Source organism: Amphibalanus amphitrite, unplaced genomic scaffold (assembly GCF_019059575.1).
Source record: "Amphibalanus amphitrite isolate SeventyFive unplaced genomic scaffold, NRLGWU_Aamphi_draft 000053F_arrow, whole genome shotgun sequence".
Classification (NCBI taxonomy): Eukaryota; Metazoa; Arthropoda; class Thecostraca; order Balanomorpha; family Balanidae; genus Amphibalanus; species Amphibalanus amphitrite.
This window is the reverse complement of record NW_024881549.1, coordinates 1,209,893-1,233,518: the sequence shown is the minus strand read 5'-3', so window position 1 is coordinate 1,233,518 and position 23,626 is coordinate 1,209,893. Positions and strand designations below refer to the sequence as shown.

Genomic DNA, 23,626 nt, shown 5'->3' with positions numbered 1-23,626 from the left:
CAATGACTACCCGCCTTCACCTACATTTACCTAAGATGACCTCTGGTGACCTGACCTCTTACATGACCTAAAAACGGCCGAATACCTTCGTAAGTATTTTTGACAAGACCAGGCTTCGTACACCACTTTTCGATTGTTACTATGGCGCCCAGTATCCAAGCCACAGGTGGTTTTATAACTTTAAGAAGCTGTATCCTCTCGTTCAGCATTCCGAGCGGAGCATACACGAAGACTCAGTGGTCTGAGCTATAGGTATCGAATACCAGACAGCCCTGACATTTTCCTGACGCTGCGGCCCGCCATAGTCCAGTGATATGTCAGCATCACCGTTGGGGGTATATATGTGCCGCTGTGCGTGGGTGGCGCTCCTCTTGCGACGCCCGCTCTGTCACGCTAATGCATTTTGCCCGTAGGCGCGACAATCTCATGAGCTAGGGCGACGCGTTCTGCTGAGCTCAGGAGAGCTCAGGCGGCGCAGGGTGCAGCACAGGAGGGCGACTGGATGTAACTAACTGGGTGTCCGGCTTCCATAGGAAATTTGTGGAACTGATTCGAAAAAGCTCGCAATTTCGCTCTGCTCAATGCTGAGAACATCCGAAATCATTTATCATACATATTCAAAAGATTTAGAAATTTGAAATGGAGGATAGCACTCCGGTGACTTGGGAAAGTGTTCTTCATCTCCAGATCTTTGGTAGTTAAGAAACTTATAAATAAAAGCTTCCATGTGTCATATTTTATACCGCAATGACCCCGTCAGAGCAGCAGCTCTGTCTCTAAATTTAATAGGTCATGTGATGCAATGACCCAAAATTTACTTCTGCTGATGACCCAGCTTCGATTTGATCGTAACGCATATGGGCGGGTGAGTGTCGTCGATGGGTGTCGATAATGTCACTTGCACCTTCGACCTGAGCCAATGGCCGACCCTTAGTAGTTCGGGGATCGAAGGCTGGACAAAATGGTTAAATTTGCACAGGAAAACCAAAATATTGTTCTGCGTGCCGCTCATCGTCTATCTTCTACACGTAGATAGATTTTCTATGTCATGTCAATTACCTTCCATCCTGTCGTAGCAGACTGATTTGGGGATTCCACGACATAACATACACGGTCTTTTTCTACTTAATAACATACACGGTCTTTTTCTACTTAACTCGACGCTTATACACCAATAAACTCGCGATAACCATAAAATGAATTGGTATTTTGAGGCAATAAATTATCTGTGTACTAGCCTCAGGAGACTTAACGTGAAAACGAGCGTATTCTCTGCCATTAGATTCAGCGAATGACCACAAACGGCGAATTTTAATATTTCAGATCAACCGGTGACCTTACACTTCAGAGCGATGGCGATGTTCAGGGCGCCCGAATTATAGGGTGGTCACCGGCACCATTACAGCTCAGGTCAATGACCCATTTTTTTTTGTAATTAACTCACAAAAAATCAAAACAACAAAGAAAAAAGTACGGAGCTAGTAAACATGAAGTCACGGCGTGCGTCTACGAGGGCTGTGATTACCTCAGGGACTACAGATTTCACCGGATCAGAGAAACGAGGTCATGAAAAACAAGTACGATCTGCCATGTCGCACCCGGCATCCTAGTCATCAAATGGCCATACTAATACCAATCGCTTCATTCCACAACATCAAAAACATCGAAAGGATCGGAATAATTACAAGGCAGCTGAATTACAGCCGAATGGGCTGAAACCCTCAAAGGCAGCAATGTCTAGCGTAGGAAATTCCCGTTGGAGTTGGAGCTAGTTCTTGGCTCCACCCCACGACGAGCTACTACCGACTTGAACAGGACGACCACAAACATGCAGCACGACAGTGACATTACTTACTATCACCGGGGCCGGACTTTTCCTAAACATCTGCAGAGAAAGAGAGGCGTGTCACAATGAGCCGGCCCGTGTCGCAGAGAGCTGGGCACCACGAATGGTGCAAGATCGGCTCATCACTGCCAGGACAGCCCACTTGGTGAGCGGGGCAGAAGTTTTTTTTTATTGGGTAGGGTACGAGTATCCTGTTGGCTGTTAGGGGTTCCATAACGATCCCTCTCGAGCTCGACACGAGGTAGCGTATAGGCAGAAGTGCGACAGGCGCCAAGAAAGCTCACCAAAAATAGATACCTACGAAGGTAGGTACTTGGGCCATTTTCAGGTCGACAAAAAGTGAGGTACTGAATGTTAACTCGTGGAACAGTGACAGCGACGAGAGAGGTTTAAGTTTAAGGACACCTTAGCGACGAAGGCCATTTGGAAACATTGGAAAAGTGACAGCGACCATCGACAGCTAAAGCAGCTAAAGCATTAGTTTACGGTCGATCCAGCAGTGTGACAGAGTTGACCTCAGCTGAAAGTTTTGAGCTTCAAAGGCCATCATAGGTTATCAAACGTGAGAAAATGTACTATTGGACGAAAACATTTTTTCTCAATAACATTTGATTTTACAAAACTAGGATATTGGTAAAAATGGTAAAAATCAGGATACCGTCTTGCTATCGATGTCTTTCATGCCACGATACCGGAAACATGTTGTAATTGACAATAAAAGGTAAACTTGAAAATATGGCCACAGCGTATGGGTACCTGACCCTGAACTCCGAAGTCATGTAACACATCGTTAGAACTGTCTCGATAAAGCCAACACATTTAATAACTTTTTAGTTTGTTACAGTTATTAGGCATAGGCGCTCTATATGACCTCAAATGACCTCAAATGGGTAAAGGGTTAATGATGTTCCGAAATAAATATATTCTAAAATATGTTTTACGACTTTAAAGGGTTTTCACTTTATAATTGCCGCATCTTTAGTTGTAAACCGTGCACAATGCCCATTGGCCACAGCTTGAAGGTAGGTAATCGTTTTATTTCTTATACCAAATTACAATGTCTATTCAAGGTTTAGCATGTCCGTCCAGGCTCCAGCTCGATTTAGTAAGACCATTTCAAACGATTTGTAGCAAGCTGGAGCTGACATTGTCCTTTCTAGACTGCTCTTAATCTGAACTGGTCCCAACCCCGACTAAAACTGAAAGGACAAATGGGCATTATCAGCGTCGGAGGTGTAAATAACTGACAAATGCGTAGCGGAACCCTAATACCGTATATCGTTTGGCATTGTGATTTCCGGTGACTCGAGCGTAGTGACGTAACCATAACTAGTATGTTCTTTGTTTCCAGTTCATCTTATCGCCATCATCATCTGTGACACGTTATGTGAAACTGTATATTGTATAAGCCTACGCTACAAGCTGGCCTCTTTATATACCACCCTGTTGTCTTCATTCTCACCAGCGTTGATGATGCAACAGAACGGTTCCGACTCGGGTGCCTGTTATAGTGACTCGGGTATTCGGCAGGCTGACTCGCGCATTTGCCACACCGACTCGGATATTGGCCACACTGACCTCTTCGCGTATATCCCTGACAGACTGACCCGGGTACCTGCCACATTGACTCGAGTAGTAATGCCGGCAAACCTTTGATTGCCAGGGTGCTGTACGGCTTGCAGGCTCAGATGCAAAAAAAAAAACATTATCCGAAACTTATCAGCAGTTTAAAAATATTATATTTGTACACCGAGCAACATCAGCATACAAAACATGGCTTGCAGACAACCATGCATAACAATGAACATCGATAAATAAGGGGCTAATATACGCATACATAATCCAAGGGAAGCGCGACGAGGGTCATACTAGCACGGTAGTCATACTTTGATAGCCACTTCTGTAGGCCACGGCATGATCGTCGGTCGCATGCCAAAAATATCGAGCCAACAAAAAGTGAGCCTGACCGCAATAGAAAAGTACATCAAGACTTGCATTAAAAACGAGCATGCAGATGAATTGAACATAGCGGTGCAGTTCATGCCCGGTACTAGCAGCCGCAGGAGGAGTAAACCCCCTGCGGTGAGCAGCTTGTAAACAAGAACAGCTGCCATTCCTCGCATTACCACGGAAAGCACATGGATGTCCGGAGACACTGAAAGCTGTGGACTGTGCCGGGCCGTACTGTGGATCGGGCACCAGGTGCGCGCGGCCTAGAGCTGCCCCCTACCCTACCTAACTGCCCGCCACCGGCAGCGCGGCAGTGACAGAACGCTACGCTAACCCGCGCCCGGCAGAACAACAAATGAACCTCTCACTTCCCTTCTCCCAGAAAACGACCACACAACAAGAGACGGAAATTGCTGAGGGTGCCGGACTGCATCGACGGTTAACCTCGGATTTTCGAAATCAGGTGACGAAAGGTCAGGTCAAGTTCGAAACCAACTCGGAAAGCAATGGTCAATAGCCGCATTCAAGATTACTTTACTAATATCGTATTGCCTCAGAAGCGGTAAGGTACTTTACTTTCCTACCGTTTTTTTATTATTGACGTTTGAGTGAAACCGCTCCAGGTCCAAGCCCATTTTCGGTCATTACGCTATGTCATCTCATGATTGTTATCAGTAGCAAGGAGGCATAAGCGGCTGAACTTCTCTAAGCCCGGATCATCTGACCCCTATTCAGGACTGAGGGTGGCTCCCTTCAGCAGAAGTCTCTTTTTGAGCTGTTCTCCGCTCCCAACCAACGGGACGTTAGGTAAGTATTTCGGTGCATAGCAGCTCATTCTCCCCCTATGCATCACCGACATAATCATCCAGACGGCCAAGGTCATTGTATGGGGGGGGGGGGGGGGAACGATCAGCTCCATGGTCTACCAGACCACCACGTCCCGCCGAGGCCTGACCGTGATAACAGGCTTTCACGTTGGAACACTGAGCCCTGGGGTAGACTCATTGTCATTGTGAAGGCGAAAGAAAAATGGACTGGGTTATTACTCAACAGGACATGTGCTACATCAAGTTTCGCCAAAAAAAATCGATAATACATAATGTTTATGTCATAAAAGCAAGTGTAACTATTAATAGGTAAAATTTTACCGTGCATTTGAGGTCATCTGATGTCATCGGAGGTCGCCACGGAGTTTTTGCAATAATTTTGAGACAGACAGGTCCAATAAGGAAGGAAATATTTGACGTGTCAGTCTTGTCGAGACAATTCGATCGATGCACAGCTATTTTTAAAGTGTCAGCTCATGAGCCTACTAAACAGGAAAAATTCACGCTCAGTGCGCAAAGCGACTGCAAGCCCTAGAAAAAAAATCGTCCAAAACGCACTTGCGATTCACTCATGTCACGCTTCATTACTGCACTCTCTGTGAGCACAAAAACTCTTAGAGAGTACCACACAGAAGCATGAAATCAAATCATCACAACGGCGTTTCAGTTGTCTCGTTTAACCCTCGCCCATGTAGGGGGGGGGGGTGGTGCAACCCCCCCCCCCCCTGAGGCTTTTCGGAAATAGTGCAAAAACGGCGGCGCGCAGCGCCGCCAAATTTTGGGTACCTTATGGGGCAAACCTTGCGCATCTTTTGATAAAAAAAAATTGACCGGGTCATGTCAGGTCACGGAGTTATGACGTCACAAAGGGAACAGCCTCCGGCCGGATTTTCACAAACTGAGTGCCAACGCCCGAGGTTTCCTGCCGGTGGTACGGACATCGGTTGATGGATCGTGATGAAACTTCCCATGCATGTTGGGGCAAGTATTGGCTATCATATGGTATAAGAAACTTGACCGGGTCAGGTCAGGTCACGGAGCTATGACGTCACAAGAGTAACAGCGTCCGGTACTATTTTTGAAAAGCGCTCGAACCACTATTTTGCTAATTCTTGTCACCTCAATGGGAATATGCAGCAATATTAGCTTCTATAGGGAGCAAATGGACCTCCGAAATCCAAAAATACAATCAGATTACAAAAATTTAAATTTTGATTTTTCGAATTTCTGCCGCCGACTGTGACCTTGCCAACTTCCGGCGCTCCCAACGCGCCATTTTTAGAGCTAGGGAAACGAAATACATATCAAACGATAGAGAATTGATCAAGGAACGCGATCGTGAAGGTTTCAAGTCGATATCTCACACCGTTTTGCCGCAATCGCCGCGGAAAGTTGAAAAAAGTCTATTTTTCCGAAAATTTGACCTTTGACCGGTCAAAAGTAGGTCAAATGTTGACCTAGGACCAAAAAATATACCACCAATCGCGAGATCTCGGCGAGAGCAATCCGTTGGTCTTTTCCGCTAAGCTCTACGACGCTCCGTTTTCAAACGCCAAGGGGGGGGTCGCACCAACCCCCCCCCCCCCTGCATGGGCGAAGGTGGCAGATCGCCGTTTACGGGCGAGGGTTAAATTCACGCCGCTGCACTGTGCAGAAGCAAATATTTCAGGGAATTATCATCAAACAAAAGCCGCTAGATGTGCAAGGCGAGAGTCATTCCCTTCCCAATTGCTTATCAAATGATTAAGGTATATTCTTTTTTATAAATCCTACTTTAAGTTCTCAGTAGATGAATTGACAGAGCCGGAGCCCAAGCTACATAAAACTTGTTTTGCGCAGGGCCGACCCCTTCCGTCCAAGAGGGCGATCCAGGGGTAATTGGGGAATCTGGGTTCCAAAGTTAAGCGAGCTCATCAAAGCCTAATACGGTTCACCCCTCTAACGGACTTTAACTAGCCGTAGCAGCTCGTTGCAACCGCAGACCATCTCAGTCAGGAATCTCATAGGTGCAGCCCTCGTCTCATTGCGTGGTAGGCATTCTTTTTGACATCAACGACATACGTCTGATATTAACCAATGCCAATTATGTTAAATGTAGGTATCCCTAAGAGACCTTCATAAATAGCACAAAATCGTTCAATTGAATGTGCTTCTATTTTTGCCTACTTCTGTACGACCTAAGACGGCTTGCTCGTTAGACCGAATATAACCCGTAACCTTTTTGTAAGCTTTTAAAGGTTTACTTCAAAGATGTGTCATTAAAGGGACTATCCCACCTTCTAAAATGTTGTTAAAACCAGTTAAATTGTGCCCGACTTTATAGATTGGATGACCAGGAACACGGTTCTGGCATTTATTTTTCATTAAACATCTTAGGCTTCCCATATTCCAAACACAAACTTTCAAATATGTGACGTCACAGCCCAAAATTACCTCCTTCCCCAGACCACATTACTGTCATAAAGCTGATTCTTTTTACTCTGTAGGCACCACAACAAAGTTCAGACCAAGTTTTAAGCGATTTTTCAACGAACAAACCCATTTAAATCAGAATGACTAAACGAGGTGACGTCACACTAACGGTCGCTCCATGTTGAAGATAGGGCCTTGTACAAGGCCCATTTTCAAATGAAGGGAACGAATTTCTTCAACACCAAGAGGCCGCGGGGGTTGCAACCTAGATAGATAGTGGTTTCTGAACCTCGCCGCAAACTTGGCTATCTCAACTCAAACCCCATGTTAAAGGTGGGATAGTCCCTTTAACAAACGATATCCACAAGAAGCCTTCAGGTATCACCAGGAGGTCTCTTTGGTTGTGAAGGCAATTTTCATCGTTAGGGGGGGGGGGGGGGGATTTCAGAGTCCACAGGCCACCTAGGGCGCGGGTTAAATAAATGTGATTTATGTTTGGCACAAGTAAAGCTCAGTGCAGAGCCGGAAAGCAGGCAGCGCGCACCAGGACCCAGCAGCAGGCACAGACGGGCAGACAGGAAGGCGCGCGCGCGCGCGCAGCCCCGGCAGGCCGACTAGTCGAGGGGAGGCGCGCGGCGCGCCTCGCGCAAACAGGGGTACAGCTCGTAAGGGTCGATTACCTCGCAGGCTGGCGGCGCCGACCGGTACGACGGCACGATCTTAAAGGTGACTGAGCCGCGCGAGTCCCGCTGCAACAAAGGAGAGGTGCCGGTTAGCTGGTCAGAAGCAGCCCCAGTGTCGGGAATCAGAGGCAAGGTACGAAACCTTTGACATCAAAACAGTGAAGATACATTTTCAACCGTGGCCCGGAGATAGGAACTTGACGTCCAGTAAAATGCACGCGTATAATTTATGAGCAATGCTCGTCAGACATAACATGGACGAAATAATGAGCAACATTCGCATCACGCAGAACAGACTTAATAGCGAAAAACACCCACCTCACATAAAAGCAACAGGAACGAACAGAACAACTGAAAGCACCCACACCACCCACAGGGGACAAATACGGACGAAACAGTAAAAACCTGCACCACATAAATCGGACGGAGCATTCGACAGCCCTCGCCCCATAGAGTGGATGGAACGACGAGCATCAGGCCCACATCTACTCGTAAACCTGACGTAAAACGGCCAATAACACCCGGAAGTGCGCGACACAGGGAGACAATCCTACCATTTTGATAATAAAAGCGTGTGCGTTTGAAAAAAGACTTGTCACAATGCAAACAAAACACAATTTATGCAACGATATTTACATATGGACAACGCGACACTAAGCCTTCTGAAAAAAGAAAGTTATGGGTTAACGCACTGGCTTCATTCACGGTACCAACAAAACATCACCACCACAGGGTGTCCCATTATTTCGGTTACGCTTGAGCTGTGCGTAGTGCGTATTCCCTTCAGTACCTAATATCTAAATAGATGACTTTGCATTTTATTGAAATATTCAAAGCGTTACCACTGGCATCGTTATTAAGCGTCTCAGCGCACATGTTAAGTTAGGAATACGACCGCCACCCCGGAGATGGATTCGCTGTCCCATTCCGCATCACTCTAGCAGCGAGTTAGGGACAGTCGCTGTCCCATTCCGCATCACTCCAGCAGCGAGTTAGGGACAGTATCCCAAGTGCAGCAGCTCCCGCCGTCCCGAAGCCTACCGGAACCGGGCTTTGTCGACAGTTGAAACGTGCATTTCGCAAAGTGATGTAAACGAACATGCAGCATCGCGTAAAAGTGAGCAAATAGTGGACAACATTTGTGAATGGATAAACCATGACCCAAACGGCTTTCAGTTGTAGGGATCATCTATGCAATTTGTCATCTATGCGATTTGTCATTTCATGTTGTCATTCTCATTTATATTGTCACCGCTTTATTAATCAATCTGTTACCTGTTGTCAATTGCGCGTCATGTTTGTTATTTGTAAACCGGCCTGCCGCTGGCCTCAACCTTCCTAGTAACCGCTGTGCCATACGCTATAGAACGTGTCGTGCAAAGGTCACGGCGGCACCCCTGAGGCGGCCGCTGCCCGTACGTTTAGGAGCCCATTGTCGTGACGTCATGACTGTGGACAAAGGTCGCGGTAGGGGCTCTCCCGGCAGCCGGACGGTGACTCATACGTTGAGCTTGTCTCTCGCCGCGCCTGCGGGCATATTGGTAGTACTAGGGACGGCCAGCATATGACCGCGGTTTTCGGCGACATTGTCAATTCATTTCTCGACTGCTGTTCGCTACAAGACAAATACACATAGAAAACGGCTCGGGCATTTGGAGAAGAGCGGCTACTCTGAGGCGAGGGAAGAACACGGAGATTCACACAAACGACCTGACTAGGTTGCACCGGCCACAGTCGACCGAGGTGGGCTTCCGCGCCCTTAAAGACGCCTCTGACTGGCCATTGCGCTGACACCCTGGTCGGACCACGGTCATTGATCGGACCCTGCCACTGGTTCGTGCTCAGACTGCCTTAGCGGGTAGACCTGCTCGACCAGACGCCCCACTGGTGGGCGAGTGCTCGGTTCCGACTTTCACCGCCGGTCCAACAGCGTTCTGCTGGTTCCCGCCGATCCGGTTACGACACCGCAAGTGCCGTACCGACTCGGGCGTCCCAGGTGGGCGTAACGGTTACCACACCAGTTCGCGACTCCCAGGCTCTGTCAGCCGTCGTACGGCTCTCGGACGGACACTCTAATAGATCAGCCACAGATCAATAGGTTGTCACAGACCGTCCGTCCAGCCAAGCGCTACCCACAGCGCAGTACGACAATTGGTGACCCCGACGTGATCTCCGCTGTTCAACCTTAGCCTCTCGTCATGCCGGCGGACAGCGCACAGTCCGGCGCCGCAGCTCAAGACCCAGCCAGCGTTCCAGCTTCAGCCTCCGAGTCAACTCATCGGCCCATGGCTAGCTTCCGGCTACCACCATACTCTCCGGAAGAGCCCGACCTGTGGCTACTGCAGGTGCAGTGCGCCTTCGACGTCAGCGGGGTCGACTCCGACGAGCTGAGGTTTAAGCTCCTCGTCGCAAACCTCCCCGCCAACATCGCCGTCCAGGTCAAGGACGTCATCCGGTCATCTCGGTCTTTTGACGTGCTGTGTGCAGCGCTCCAAGCCCGCCTGGCACAGTCACGTGCCGACCGACTACAAGCCCTGCTCGGCCGCCAGCAGCTCGGCGATCAGAAGCCGACGGCGCTGTTGCGCTCAATGCGCAACGAGCTAGCCGCAGCCGGGGACGCCCCGGTTGATACGGAGCTCTTCCATACCCTATTTCAACAACGGCTACCGCAGCCCGTCCGTGCTGCCCTCGCCCTCCTGCCAGCCGACAGCACGCTTGACGCACTGGCAGAAGCGGCCGACCGGTACCTGGAAGCTAGCGGACCCGACCCACGGCTATCAGCGATCGCGGCACAGCCGTACACACAGCCGGCACCGCCCATCGCTGCTGCAGTGACAGCCCCAGCGCCAGCTGCAACCCCTGCGCTGGACACCGTCATCGCCTCCCTGGTCGCTAAGATGGAGCGCCTGGAGGCCAGCAACCGACGACTCGAGGACGCCGTGCGACGCGACCGCAGCCGTTCCCGGCCGCGCCAGGCGTCTCGCCAGTCACGCCGCCCGTCACCGGCTCGTCCTTCAACGCCGCCGCACGACGACACGCTGTGTTGGTACCACCAGCGATTCGGCGCCCAAGCGCGCCGATGCAAGTTGCCGTGCTCCTGGATCGCCTCGGAAAACTGAGGCGCCCCGTGCTGATGGCGCAAAGCACGGGCGCCCCTCCTGCCGCGCCACTCCTCTTCGTGAGGGACACGGAGACGAACCGGCAATTTCTAGTCGACACCGGGGCGCAGGTCAGCGTGCTGCCTCGCCGCTGCCTGCCCAACGGGTCTACGCTGACACCTGCTCCTGTCGGCCAGCAGCTCGTCGCGGCAAACGGCTCACCGATCGCGGTGCACGGCACCTGCCTGCTGGACGTCACCTTGAGTCAGCAGCACCGCCTGAAACATCGATTCTTCGTCACTGACGTCACCACACCCATCTTGGGCACCGACTTCCTGGCCGCACATCACCTCGTCGTGGACGTTGCCAACCGGCGTCTCCTGCGGGACGGCACCGTCTGCGCCAGCGCCGAGCGGTCACGGCTGTGCTCCATCGGAGTGCGTCTCGTCCGGGAGCAGGCTGCTGCTCGCTTCGCAGCTGTCCTCGCCCGGTACCCGGATGTGACCTCACCAAAACCTGGACCAACACCGGTGAAGCACAACGTGACGCACCACATCGTCACCAAGGGTCCACCGGTGTACCAGCGGCCACGACGCCTCCCGCTGGAGCGCCTTCAAATCGCACGTGCCGAGTTCAACAAGATGCTCCAGCAAGGCACCATTCGACCGTCCAGCAGCAACAACAGCAGCAGCAGCAGCAGCAGCAGCAGCAGCAGCAGCAGCAACAACAGCAGCAGCAGCAGCAGCAGAGGCAACAGCAGCAATACCGGCAACACCACACTGCGGCTTCCTGGTGAGTTCTTCACCAGCAGCCAAGCCTCAGCAGCATCACCGGCCGGTTTCGTACAAGACCTGAAGCGCGCCATGTCTCAGGTGCGGCCGACACTCCCACGTCCGGTCCAGCGCGCCACGTACGTCCCGACGGCACTCCAGACGGCGACACACGTCTTCGTGCGCAGGGACTGTCACCGCTACCCGCTGGACGCTCCATACGACGGACCGTTCCCGGTTACCGAAAGGACCACCAAAACCATCACCATCGACCGTCGACAGAAAAAGGAGGTCATCAGCATCGACCGGTGTAAGGTCGCCTTCCTGGAGACGCCAGACGAATCCGGTCATCGACAGTCTGACCTGCCGACTGTGCAGCCGCACGGTACTCAGTCCAGCGGCCCGCCGGCCGCACCACCGCTCAGCAATGAGCCCAGCGGCCCGGAGCTTCTGATCTACGGTGACGCACCAACTCGCCCTGCAGCCGTCGCTCGGGCTGACGCTGCACCATTGCAGCCTCAGCCGATACTACGGACGACCCGCTCCGGCCGCGTCGTACGACCTCCGGTAAGATATCGCCATGTCACTTTTGTCCGCGACATGTCTGGCGAGGGGGTACTGTAGGGATCATCTATGCAATTTGTCATCTATGCGATTTGTCATTTCATGTTGTCATTCTCATTTATATTGTCACCGCTTTATTAATCAATCTGTTACCTGTTGTCAATTGCGCGTCATGTTTGTTATTTGTAAACCGGCCTGCCGCTGGCCTCAACCTTCCTAGTAACCGCTGTGCCATACGCTATAGAACGTGTCGTGCAAAGGTCACGGCGGCACCCCTGAGGCGGCCGCTGCCCGTACGTTTAGGAGCCCATTGTCGTGACGTCATGACTGTGGACAAAGGTCGCGGTAGGGGCTCTCCCGGCAGCCGGACGGTGACTCATACGTTGAGCTTGTCTCTCGCCGCGCCTGCGGGCATATTGGTAGTACTAGGGACGGCCAGCATATGACCGCGGTTTTCGGCGACATTGTCAATTCATTTCTCGACTGCTGTTCGCTACAAGACAAATACACATAGAAAACGGCTCGGGCATTTGGAGAAGAGCGGCTACTCTGAGGCGAGGGAAGAACACGGAGATTCACACAAACGACCTGACTAGGTTGCACCGGCCACAGTCGACCGAGGTGGGCTTCCGCGCCCTTAAAGACGCCTCTGACTGGCCATTGCGCTGACACCCTGGTCGGACCACGGTCATTGATCGGACCCTGCCACTGGTTCGTGCTCAGGCTGCCTTAGCGGGTAGACCTGCTCGACCAGACGCCCCACTGGTGGGCGAGTGCTCGGTTCCGACTTTCACCGCCGGTCCAACAGCGTTCTGCTGGTTCCCGCCGATCCGGTTACGACACCGCAAGTGCCGTACCGACTCGGGCGTCCCAGGTGGGCGTAACGGTTACCACACCAGTTCGCGACTCCCAGGCTCTGTCAGCCGTCGTACGGCTCTCGGACGGACACTCTAATAGATCAGCCACAGATCAATAGGTTGTCACAGACCGTCCGTCCAGCCAAGCGCTACCCACAGCGCAGTACGACACAGTTTAGCAAGCCACGAGGGTCATACGAAAATGTTTGAGTCAATACAGTCGATATCAAAGGCGTCGTACAAATATCAATAAGCAATTGTTTCAAATTTTCCCAGGCCAACAGCGTAAAGGAAGAGAAAGACGACATTTGGTCCAAAACTGTTCCAAAACCGAAGCGATTAGTCCTAATTAGTCACGCAACCAAAACTTCACAAAACGATCGGGTCCAGACCAAAAACAAAGCCGAGATTTCTCTACGAACTGCAATGAAGAAAAGAAAAAAGTTACGTGACTATGTGAAGTACTATGAGCGACCAGGATTTGAAGAAGCTGCATGGGTAAGCAGAAACCGAGAGCCGTCACCACCTGCGTCAGCGAGATTTCGATGACAATTCAGCTTCCCGCAGTCAGCGTTTTTTTCAGCCAGAGGTCTCTTCTGGAGACTTAAATGGCGTACGGCCCGACATGTCTACGTTCATAGGCAGGACTTACAGAAATAGTGCCTGAATTTGCATAAAAAAGACAAATGTGGAGCAAAACCAGCTGCTATTGTTCGTGAAAAACGGCGTTGCTGGATGTTTCTCCAACTTGAGCTTGCTGAAGAACCAATGGGAGATTCTCGAGAGGATCAAGACCAGCAGCGAACCGACGACAAAGGGTTAAAAAAATCGATGGAGAGAAAGAATATACGACACCTTCTGGGGCGTCTGGTGGATAAACCACCGATACATATTCTAACGTTACAGATCCACGCATCACGGTATGGATACTTTAATCTGTGAAAAGAAAATAAGCGAGAAAGAAATTGTTCATTTGTACCTGAAAGTGTAACCGAATTAATGGCACACCCTGTAGAATAAATATAAAGATGTCGAAGGAACAAAACATCAGAAAGGGAGGCAAACATAAAATACCAAAATACACCACACACAAAAATAACAAGTTTTAGTACAAAACACAACTTCCATACTGCAAAAACTTTTGAATTAAATGTTGTTTGTTAAGAAATTATGCACAGTTTTCAAGAATGCATCTGACCTAAACATATCAAGTTAGTCATTCATTCCAACATATCACGCTCTAGTCATTCGAATCATCAGTACCTAACCTGCGCACACGCTCCCAACAAACTCGCACCGACGGACGCACAAATGATGGATAGCTCGAGGACCGACGAGGGACGAGTTTCCTGGCTATCATCCCATTTCAAACATTAAAAAGCAGTCTGCATGCTTCCTCTTTGAATTGCATAGATATAACAGAAGCTTAAACCATAGCCTCGGCTAAAACTATAGCTTCGGCTTAGCAAAGAAAAAGAGCAAACAGAAAAGCATGTGAGTTTTCAACTTTTAAGCAACGCTTATGGTACACATGAAACTTATTTGAGCGTAAACTGACACCTCAAACTCATGCACTTCAAAATGACCATTATTTGCATCGATCAGCCCCGGATTCTCTCATCCATATGCATCCCGATATACCTGATAATCGTCCAACAGTTTCCTCAAACGTGCTCATACTTACTTGCCACCGATCGGCGACGTTCAGGCTCCTGATGCTGAGGCGCAGGCACATTCTGTTCTGCTTTCTATGGTCAAACAGCATTTGATGGGGCAAATGGACACAATTCCGTCTCTAATTTCCAGCGCAGCGTCTTACCAGGATCTTCTGGAGGACGTCGACGTTCTGGTTGGCCACGGGCACGCCGTTGATCTCCCTGATCTCGTCGCCGACGTGCAGCGTGGCCTGCCGGTGGATCATGCCGCCGTGCATGATGCGCGCCACCAGGCAGCGGCCGTCATCGCTCATCTTCAGCGTGATCCCCTGTGCACAGAGCGCAGCGCCGACAATCACGGCCCGGCCTGCGCTGCAGCCGCCGCTCCCCCGCGGCCGGCCGGCGGCAGCGCGCACGGCACGAGACGGCGCTGCGCCCGCCCGACCGACGACAGACACCGCGCTCAAAGGCTCTCTGGTCAGTGTTATTGGGGGAGAGCCCCTTGAAAGTTAGGAGGACTTTAACGGGACAAAAAGACATACAAGGAACAATGAGCGAAAAGCCTCAGGCCACCGAGACGGGCGTCGCATCACGTCAGAGAACCAGTGCCCGCCTGGTGGCGACCAGCCAACTGGATAATCGGGGTCAGCGAGACAAAAATGGGACGATGGAGCATCCTGGGGAACACGACCATTGATCACCGCCAGTCAACAGCTCACTGTCAGCACAAACATTGAAAAACAACGAACACACGGTGGATATATTATACGAGACTTCCGAATGGGCTAAAGACAAATTGAGTGCACGCTGGCAACGTCCGTATGAACACTTCTCACAAGGTTATACGATTTACTGTCAATTAAATATTGGAGACAATAGGGCACTGCCAGTTACCCTTTAAAAGCATTGCCGTTTTAATAGCAATGCAAATTTTATCTAATTCAAGTTCCTAGTAGTATAGGCGTTGCATCGGCTAGACTTCTTATGACTTCTACAAAATGTTCGATTACGTTATTTATTATGTTTGACCAAAGAACCAAGTGTATCTACACTGGTCACACAACACAACGTATGTTCACTCAGTAAAACCCACTTCCTCGTGGCTATACAGTCGAGATAAAAACGCAGGAAGAATACAAGATAATGAATCCGAAAGAATGATCAGGTATGGGAGGCATGATTCCAAAGTGGGGAACGATAAAAGTGTGCCGGGGATGGAGGCTGGAGGGTGGAGACAGCAGCCAGAAGGCGGGTCAGTCGAACCCTGTTCAATTGGCACGAGGACCTAGTCATCATGGCCGAGCGTCCAAGGGAGGTATGTAGTTTAGGGGCTAATAATATCATCAATAGCAAGAAGTCTGTTCCGGTAAGAAGGGGGTTAATTAATGACGTTAATACATAACTAACAAGTCATGTAGTCATGACATAACTAACAAGCTACGAACTGATGGACACGTGCAACGAGCAAACAAATGGAATTCAGTCATAGATAATATACGTTTAATATTATGTATCAATGACTTTCGAATGAAAACAGGATGACTGACAAAATCCAGTCAAACTGATTTCGTTTATGACGGCTCAGAATAAAACCCACCAAATATATTCAAAGACTTTATCGTTATGAACATGTTCAGTGTTCACGCTGTTGGTAGTGTATGCGGAATCCGAACGGGCTGTTTAGAAACATGCATTTGGATTTGCATCTACTAATAGAGAGAAATACAGGTCATTTACGCATGAGGCAAAATACACAAAATGATGTATCAAAGATAACATTATTATTTTACATCTGTTAGCTAGGTGCTCTAAAAATGTTATTATCTCGTGAAATCTAACCATCTCCAGGTTTCACAAACAGTCTATTGGTATTCCAATTCCGTTACCCGTACCAAAGCCAGTTATTGAGCTGATTGACATCTGATGACCGACTCAGAATGGTTTGATTCCGAGCCGTCTAAAACGGAATCGGTTCCGGGATTAACATCAAGCACAAGCTTGTTCAGCACGCAAATATTGCAACATAGGGAGCTTTACCGCCTGTTTCAGCTTCAGGCCCGCCTAATTGAGACAGCTGAGCTACACAACAACGGGTTCATTAACACGCCATTCGTTACGCTGTATAGAGAGCGCACCCGGGCGAGCGTTTTTTCCCCCATTCATGTTGGCTTTATTACCCTGCAGACATGGTCGGAGGCTTTTGGAGGTTACCCTCGGGATAACATTGCACACGGGACAGTTGGCAGTGGCACAAAACGACCATAAAAACCTTCGCATATCGGAGTTTTGAATGATAACACCATGCTCGGGACTTGAAAATGGTAAAATAAGGCACACATTTTCCCAGTCTCACTTGTAGGTGCACTCATGCATCCCGTATTTTCCATTAGGTGGGGTGCTCACTTGTGTAACACCCAAAAGGTCATCAAAATCGTCTGACCGATTATAAATATTTAGACGCATTACGCAGTTTGAATTATATGCCGGGCCATGCTCATAGTACAGCGTATGCTCAATCGGTAGCAACTTTGGAAGCTCGAATTCGTCGCACTTGGAACACATGACACGCGCGAACTACGCAGTCGCCACAGTCCACAGACAGGCAGCTCCAGCAGCACAGCCCTCGCAATCACGTCTCCCTTCTCGCCTCGCCGCTGATCATCGTGCTACACACTCCCTCTAAACCACACACAGCGTTCCTTCCCAATAACACTCGCTTCCCGCCATTGTCTAGCATATTTACATACACTGTGGTCTAGCACAGCCCCCGAGCACGGCGTTCGCTTCATGTCGCTCTTCCCTCTCTGACATTTCCAAACCTAAAAGTGGGAAAACAATTATCTCGTGGTTTTGCCACCCTTGTAACTACCATGAGGTAATTGCACTTTCCCTCGTTGCATTTTAATGATAAGGTCATTAATAGGTATGACCTGAACCAAAGCCACATAGCTGGGTAATTATACGAATCTAAAAATTTATTAACATCTTGGGCAGGAGCTGTACATTGACACGATTTTTTTTTTTTTTACTGATAGCTTAGCTGGATTCGATCACATCATTATTTTGCAGGAGCCGGAGTACATCTAGGTAAAGAGTAAGACCGGTTTCAGGGGCCCATTCTTTACTCAATACTCAATACTCAATATATATTTCGGGAGAGAAGGCTTAGTTGTCGCCTATTGATCCCGCTCAAAACACGTTACAATGTACATACAGTGCACAACATACATACAGTACGTTTTGCTCAAAACACGTTACAATGTACATACAGTGCACAACATACATACAGTACGTTTTACTCATTCTTGGCATGTCTCATATCAATTTCAATCATTCCAATCATGTCTTGTTTTAAACTTTCGGCTATTCCAATGCTGATCTAGCCTTTTCTTAAACCCAGCCACAGAATCAGCACTTACTACTGTTTCTGGTAGATAGTTCCATTCATTTATTACTCTGACTGCAAAACTATTCGGTCTGCACACAGTGGTGCCATATGGCTTCCTCAGCTTAAGATGGTGACCCCGATTACCTGGTCTTTCTTCTGCTCTTGTAAACAGACAATCTCCTAGTATTGGGATCCTTCCAGTGATGATCTGAAACACCATAATCATGTCTCCACGCTTTCTTCTGTGGAACATTGATGCTATATTGAGCTGTTGCAGACGTTCTTCATATGATAGGCCCCTCAATGCTGGATCCAGCTTAGTAGCCCGACGTAGTACCCGCTCGATTTGGTCTTGATCCATGCAATATATTGGTCCCCACACACAATTTCCGTACTCAAGAATGGGACGCACCATCGAATTGAATAAAAGTGGAATCGTCTTCTTGTTTAAATTTACAAAAGATCTCTTTATCATTCCCAGCATCCTGAAACCCTTTGCCACAGCTTGTGATGCATGCACATGAAATTTCATCTTCTTGTCAACCATTATCCCCATATCCTTCTCAGAATCAACATTCCTCATATATGCACCATTAATCTGGTATTCTCTTCCTGCATTCCTTATTCCTAGGTGCATCATTTTGCATTTATCATCATTGAACGGTAGTTGCCATTGTTGAGACCAAATATATAAACTGTTGATATCATCCTGTAATTCTTGTGCATCAGCACCATTGTCCACAGTGCGATAAAGTTTGGTATCATCAGCGAATATTTGGGCCTTTGAGCACACTGCCTCCGGAAGATCATTTATATATACTAAAAACAAAAGAGGACCAAGAACGCTCCCCTGAGGCACTCCACTTGTGACCTCACTCCAGGCAGATGACTCACCCATTACTGTAACTCTTTGCCACCTATCAATCAAGAAATGCTTGATCCAACTCAGAAGCTTGCCACGGATACCATACGCAGCCAGCTTTAAAAGCAGCCGTCTGTGCGGGACAGAGTCGAACGCTTTCGCAAAGTCAAAATATACAACATCTAGTAACTTCCCTTTATACATCATCTCCGTCCATTCATCAATGACCTTGAGGAGCTGTGTAGAGCACGACCGTCCTGGGGTCCTGGGGTTTAGGGGTTCAACTGTCATTCCATACCACAGTCTCTCACCACACTAGCAATCTTGTCACCCTTACAGGACTGCCCCAATTACGAAATTCGCAATTCACGAAAAACCTCGGGGGGGGGGAGAGAGGGGAGGGCAGATATCTGCCTCCTATCGGTGCGCGTGTTAAATAAGCACAATACATTCGAAATCTCCGTTTCAACGCCGACGCTTCATTAGGCCCCTCTGATTTATCCGACTATTCACGACGTCGGTTATGGTAATCTTATAACGTTGCAGCGGGTTATCCTCATTACGAATTTAATCATTCACACAATCCCTCCATCTCATTTAGGAGTATTCGGTAGGCACCGTTAAATTCTAGTTAGGGATTAAGGTATGACAGATTGACAGCAGGCAGCAGCGTTGAATATGAGCACTTGGAATGAAAATAAAGACGAATTAGTGGACTACCCTCACCTATCGCACCTTGATTTGCCGGTTACTAGGCAGTAGGCACCACATTCAATAACAGGACAAGTTGTAAAAAAAAAAAACATGTGTATTACTCTCATTGGAGGATCCAGGGGGAGGGGGACATTGGGGCAAATGTCCCTCCCCCAGCGCCCGAAATCGACGAAAATTGCGGTTTTTCGGAAATAAAACGAAAACTAAACAGCTTTTATGAGGAAGAGTTTGTTTTCGTTCGAATCGAATTTTGGGCAGGAGGAAGGTGTGGCGCATTTAAGAACATGGCGCAATATGACCTCTCTCCCCAATAGGCCGCCAAACATAGGGTTGCAGCGTGACCTCCAGGAATTGCCCGAGGCTATATCTCGGAAAACGTTGTTCGAAGAAACAAATCCTTGCCACAGCTGGCTTCCCCGCGCATCACAACCCATTAGACCAATTTTAAGCAAAAAATAAAATATGAGGGTGCAGGCACTTGCCGATTTGTCGTGAAACGCCCCAGCTAGAACAGCTCTTTGTCACATTATCCGACTAGGTTTTTACCGGCTGTAGTCATTTCAGGTCAAGCTAGGTCAAAGTCAATGATATGTGTTTGTAGGTCTGTGTATGTCTGTGTGCATACTGATGTGTGCACCGATTGGTTTGTGTGTCCCAATTACATGAGATAATAATCTGAGAAGTTTTTACCAAAAATTCAGTCAAAAACTTCATGAAAAGTAAATTTAGCAAGCCTAAAATGCAATGTTTTTATATGACCTAGCTTGACCTTGACCCTGACATCTGCACATCGTCGAATAACATGTTCCATGATAGGTCGGAGGCAGGGTTGGCATTTTTGCTGGCAAAAACTAGTTTATGCCATTTGCCGGTTTAAACCGGTTTTAACCGGCAAAAAGTGGCAAAAACTGGCAAAAACTAAGAAATATCACAATGCTCCGCTTGGACATGAATTTGAACATGAAGCATTTTAAGGAGAATTCGGTGAAAGTTTTATGCTTTCAAACAGAAGTGACATTGTGACCATTGAAATGTTTCATTACTCAAACATTTTCATGGGCTTTCCATAAGGAGCTAGTAAGATGCCTTTTGGGGTGACAAATGAGCCAGTGCAAGGGTGACTGGGTGAGTCCTGCACAATCAGAAGTGCAAGGAGGCATCTGCCACTGATATGCGCACGGCACCGCATGGCACCTTACTTACCGTGGCTGTCTTGCCCCACTCTCCCCTACATGGAAATACGCTCCGTTGTGGATGTCTACCGACATGCATAGACATTTTAAGCAGGGATAAGTAATGAGGCAGCTTTAGAATGTTTAGTGCATCTATATAACTACCAGAAATGCATTTGTACATTTCAAATCCATTCCTAACTAGAAAAATTGTAGGTTTGGCCATCTGAGTTTTAGCCAGTTTTTGCCAGTTCTTGCCACCAGGGTTTCTGCCAGCCGGTTTAAACCGGTTAAAACCACTGGCAAAAACCAGTTTTTGCCACCTTCTGCCAACCCTGGTCGGAGGTAAGACTAGCAAAAACATACCGAAATCAAGGTGTCAAAAGCTCACAAGACCCAAAGCTAACGCAAGATATTGAGTTTTGGTCATTTGGGTCATGACATGACCTGAAAAACAAGGTCATATCTCCGAAACCAAAAACCACAGAAACTTGAAAGAGGACGCTGATAAAGGATAGAGGAGCAGCTATACGTAAAATCAGGCTTCTAGCTTTAAAAATGCTTAGTGCAGAACAGAAAAACTACCTGGGGGTGGCACTCCCCCCCCTCCCAGGTGCGGGCGAGGGTTAACAAATCCAAAACGCCGTGTCACCAAGGTGGATCTATTAAGCAGGTTCTACTGTATACTCTTAGATCTATGAAAAGGTAAAAAAGAGATGACACCATATCACCATGGCAGAATGATTTATAGCGTCACCAAATTACTTAACCCTATTCCGGGCGGGCTCTGAAAGGCTCGATTCTGGGCGGGGGGGGGGGGGGCTTTTCGCCCCCCTTCATATCTCAAAAACCACACATCGGAGCGACAAACGGCAAACGGCGTTTGATAGGTCGCTTAAAGATCTACAACTTTTACATAAAACATTTTCGGGCCAGGTCAATATTGAGGTCACCAGAGGTCATCAACGATAAAATGTTTTGGAATTAGTTACTTATATAACTTTTGAATTAAAGGGACCCTCCCACCTTCAAAAAAGTTTATGAATTGGCATGAAAGTGATGTCGCTCGGTTCAGAAAGAGCAAAAACGAATATCTACCAAATTTCATCGAAAAATATTCACCGGTTTTCAAGATATTAGACTTTTACTTTTGTTTACTTTTTGGGATATCCGCTGTTCCTAGCGACTTTATTTGAAAGTGCGGCATTTGTTGCGCGCAAAGCAGCATATACCACCGCGTGCTACAAAACGTTTTAGTCAAACATTTAACGGACGTTCGAAAGCCTGATGACGTCATCAGATTCCCGTAATGGTTAAGAGATAGGGACCACGCTGGTCCCACCCTGCAAGTAAAGGGAAGAAATTTCTTGAACACCATAAAGCTGCGGGGGTTGCGACCAGGATAAATGGTGGTTTCTGAGCCTGGCCGCAAACTTGGCTATCTCAACTCAAAACTAATGTTAAGGTGGGAGGGTCCCTAACATAGAGACTTAAACTTAATACATTTTTTTTTCGTTGCTCTCGTCGAGGCGATTCGATTTAAGTATGCGATGACCTTCACAGGTCAATTTGAAATTTGACCCGAGGTCAAGGTCAGGTCATTCACCAATGAGCCTGAGGTTGTGGGGTATGGTCATGGTGCATACCAAACGACGCGCCTTGACCAGGCGAGCATTTTGGTACCACTTACAAGCCTTTAGCACCATAATGTCGTGATTTATTGACACAAATCGATTTATGACGTCACATGACCTCCGATGACCGTTCCCGGTGCCCCTGTCAATAAGCGGCACCAGGATCATCACCGATTAGATAATCTTCCATAATACTGAAAGAATTGGGTGGTTTTGACTCGTTTACACGAAGCAGGAGGCATTCCAATATTTTCCCATAGGCTTGCAATGTAAAGGTCACAAGTCTGGGCTGACCTCAGGTCAATATAAAAATTATGAGATATACAAATTGCACATACTGGTATCCTAACTAAAACCTGAAGAGAAGAAATTGATCACTCAAAAACTCTAGATCTGGCGTGATTGCAAACTTTTCAGAGGTGGGGGTCAACAAACCGCCTCTGGTGACCTGACCTGACCTGACTTGACCCGGCAACTTTTTTTCTGTAAAAATGTGCGCAATGAATGTTTAGAAAAAGTCAACGAGTATGAGCTTTCAGTCTCGCGGCGTTTGGCAATGGCACAAGAAAAACCTGAGGGGGGGGGGCTTTAAGGCCTTTAAGGCCCCCCGCCCAGAATAGGGTTAAGCTGGTTCATGAGAAAAAACAGTACAGCAAGTAGTTGAACATTGTTGATTCACAGCCAGGGCTAATGCTAAATCATTTTCTCCCGCATATTGCCAGAAGAGGTTATTAAGCTGACTGGGGTTTACAGGTGGGTCAATCACGGAATCATTTGCGCCTTTTACCGAAATACCGACAGAGTATCTGCAGGTTGACCCACAAACTTCTTTACCACACCTCTAGCTGATTTGTGTTCTGATACACCTGGTGCCGGTGACAATGATATCAGCATATAAAATAGCATCTGCATGAACATGAGGTGAGGTGACCCTAATTCGGAATGGACCAGGGCAAATGGCACTGGCAGTCACATACAGCAAAGTAGTACTTTCCTTTGTTGTGTTTGCGTAAAAGCTAGAAATCAACTGGGAGCTTCTAAAAGCCTCAGGGGAAAACCATTCACCACAATCCCTAACACGGCGCTAATTAACGGCCTGACACTAAGCGGCGACAAATAACACATTGCACACACTAGTTATCGACGCATAGGCGACAAATAACACATTGCACACACTAGTTATCGGCGCAGTCT

At 48.3% G+C, this 23,626-nt stretch overlaps 1 protein-coding gene across 6 annotated transcripts in view; it reads right to left on the bottom strand.

Annotated features, from left to right (window-relative positions):
• LOC122377990 (peripheral plasma membrane protein CASK-like) overlaps positions 1 to 23,626 on the bottom strand; it is a 63,421-nt gene that overhangs the window by 19,126 nt on the left and 20,669 nt on the right. For 3 of the 6 annotated variants that reach the window (XM_043358680.1, XM_043358681.1, XM_043358686.1), the window contains 3 exons: positions 14,827 to 14,991; positions 7,716 to 7,784; positions 1,856 to 1,885 (listed from right to left, as the gene is read on the bottom strand). In XM_043358680.1, the coding sequence (XP_043214615.1) occupies positions 1,856 to 1,885; positions 7,716 to 7,784; positions 14,827 to 14,991 (264 nt within the window). The remainder of the gene's footprint in view (positions 1 to 1,855; positions 1,886 to 7,715; positions 7,785 to 14,826; positions 14,992 to 23,626) is intronic. The other 3 variants (XM_043358683.1, XM_043358685.1, XM_043358682.1) reach the window with 1 other exon arrangement.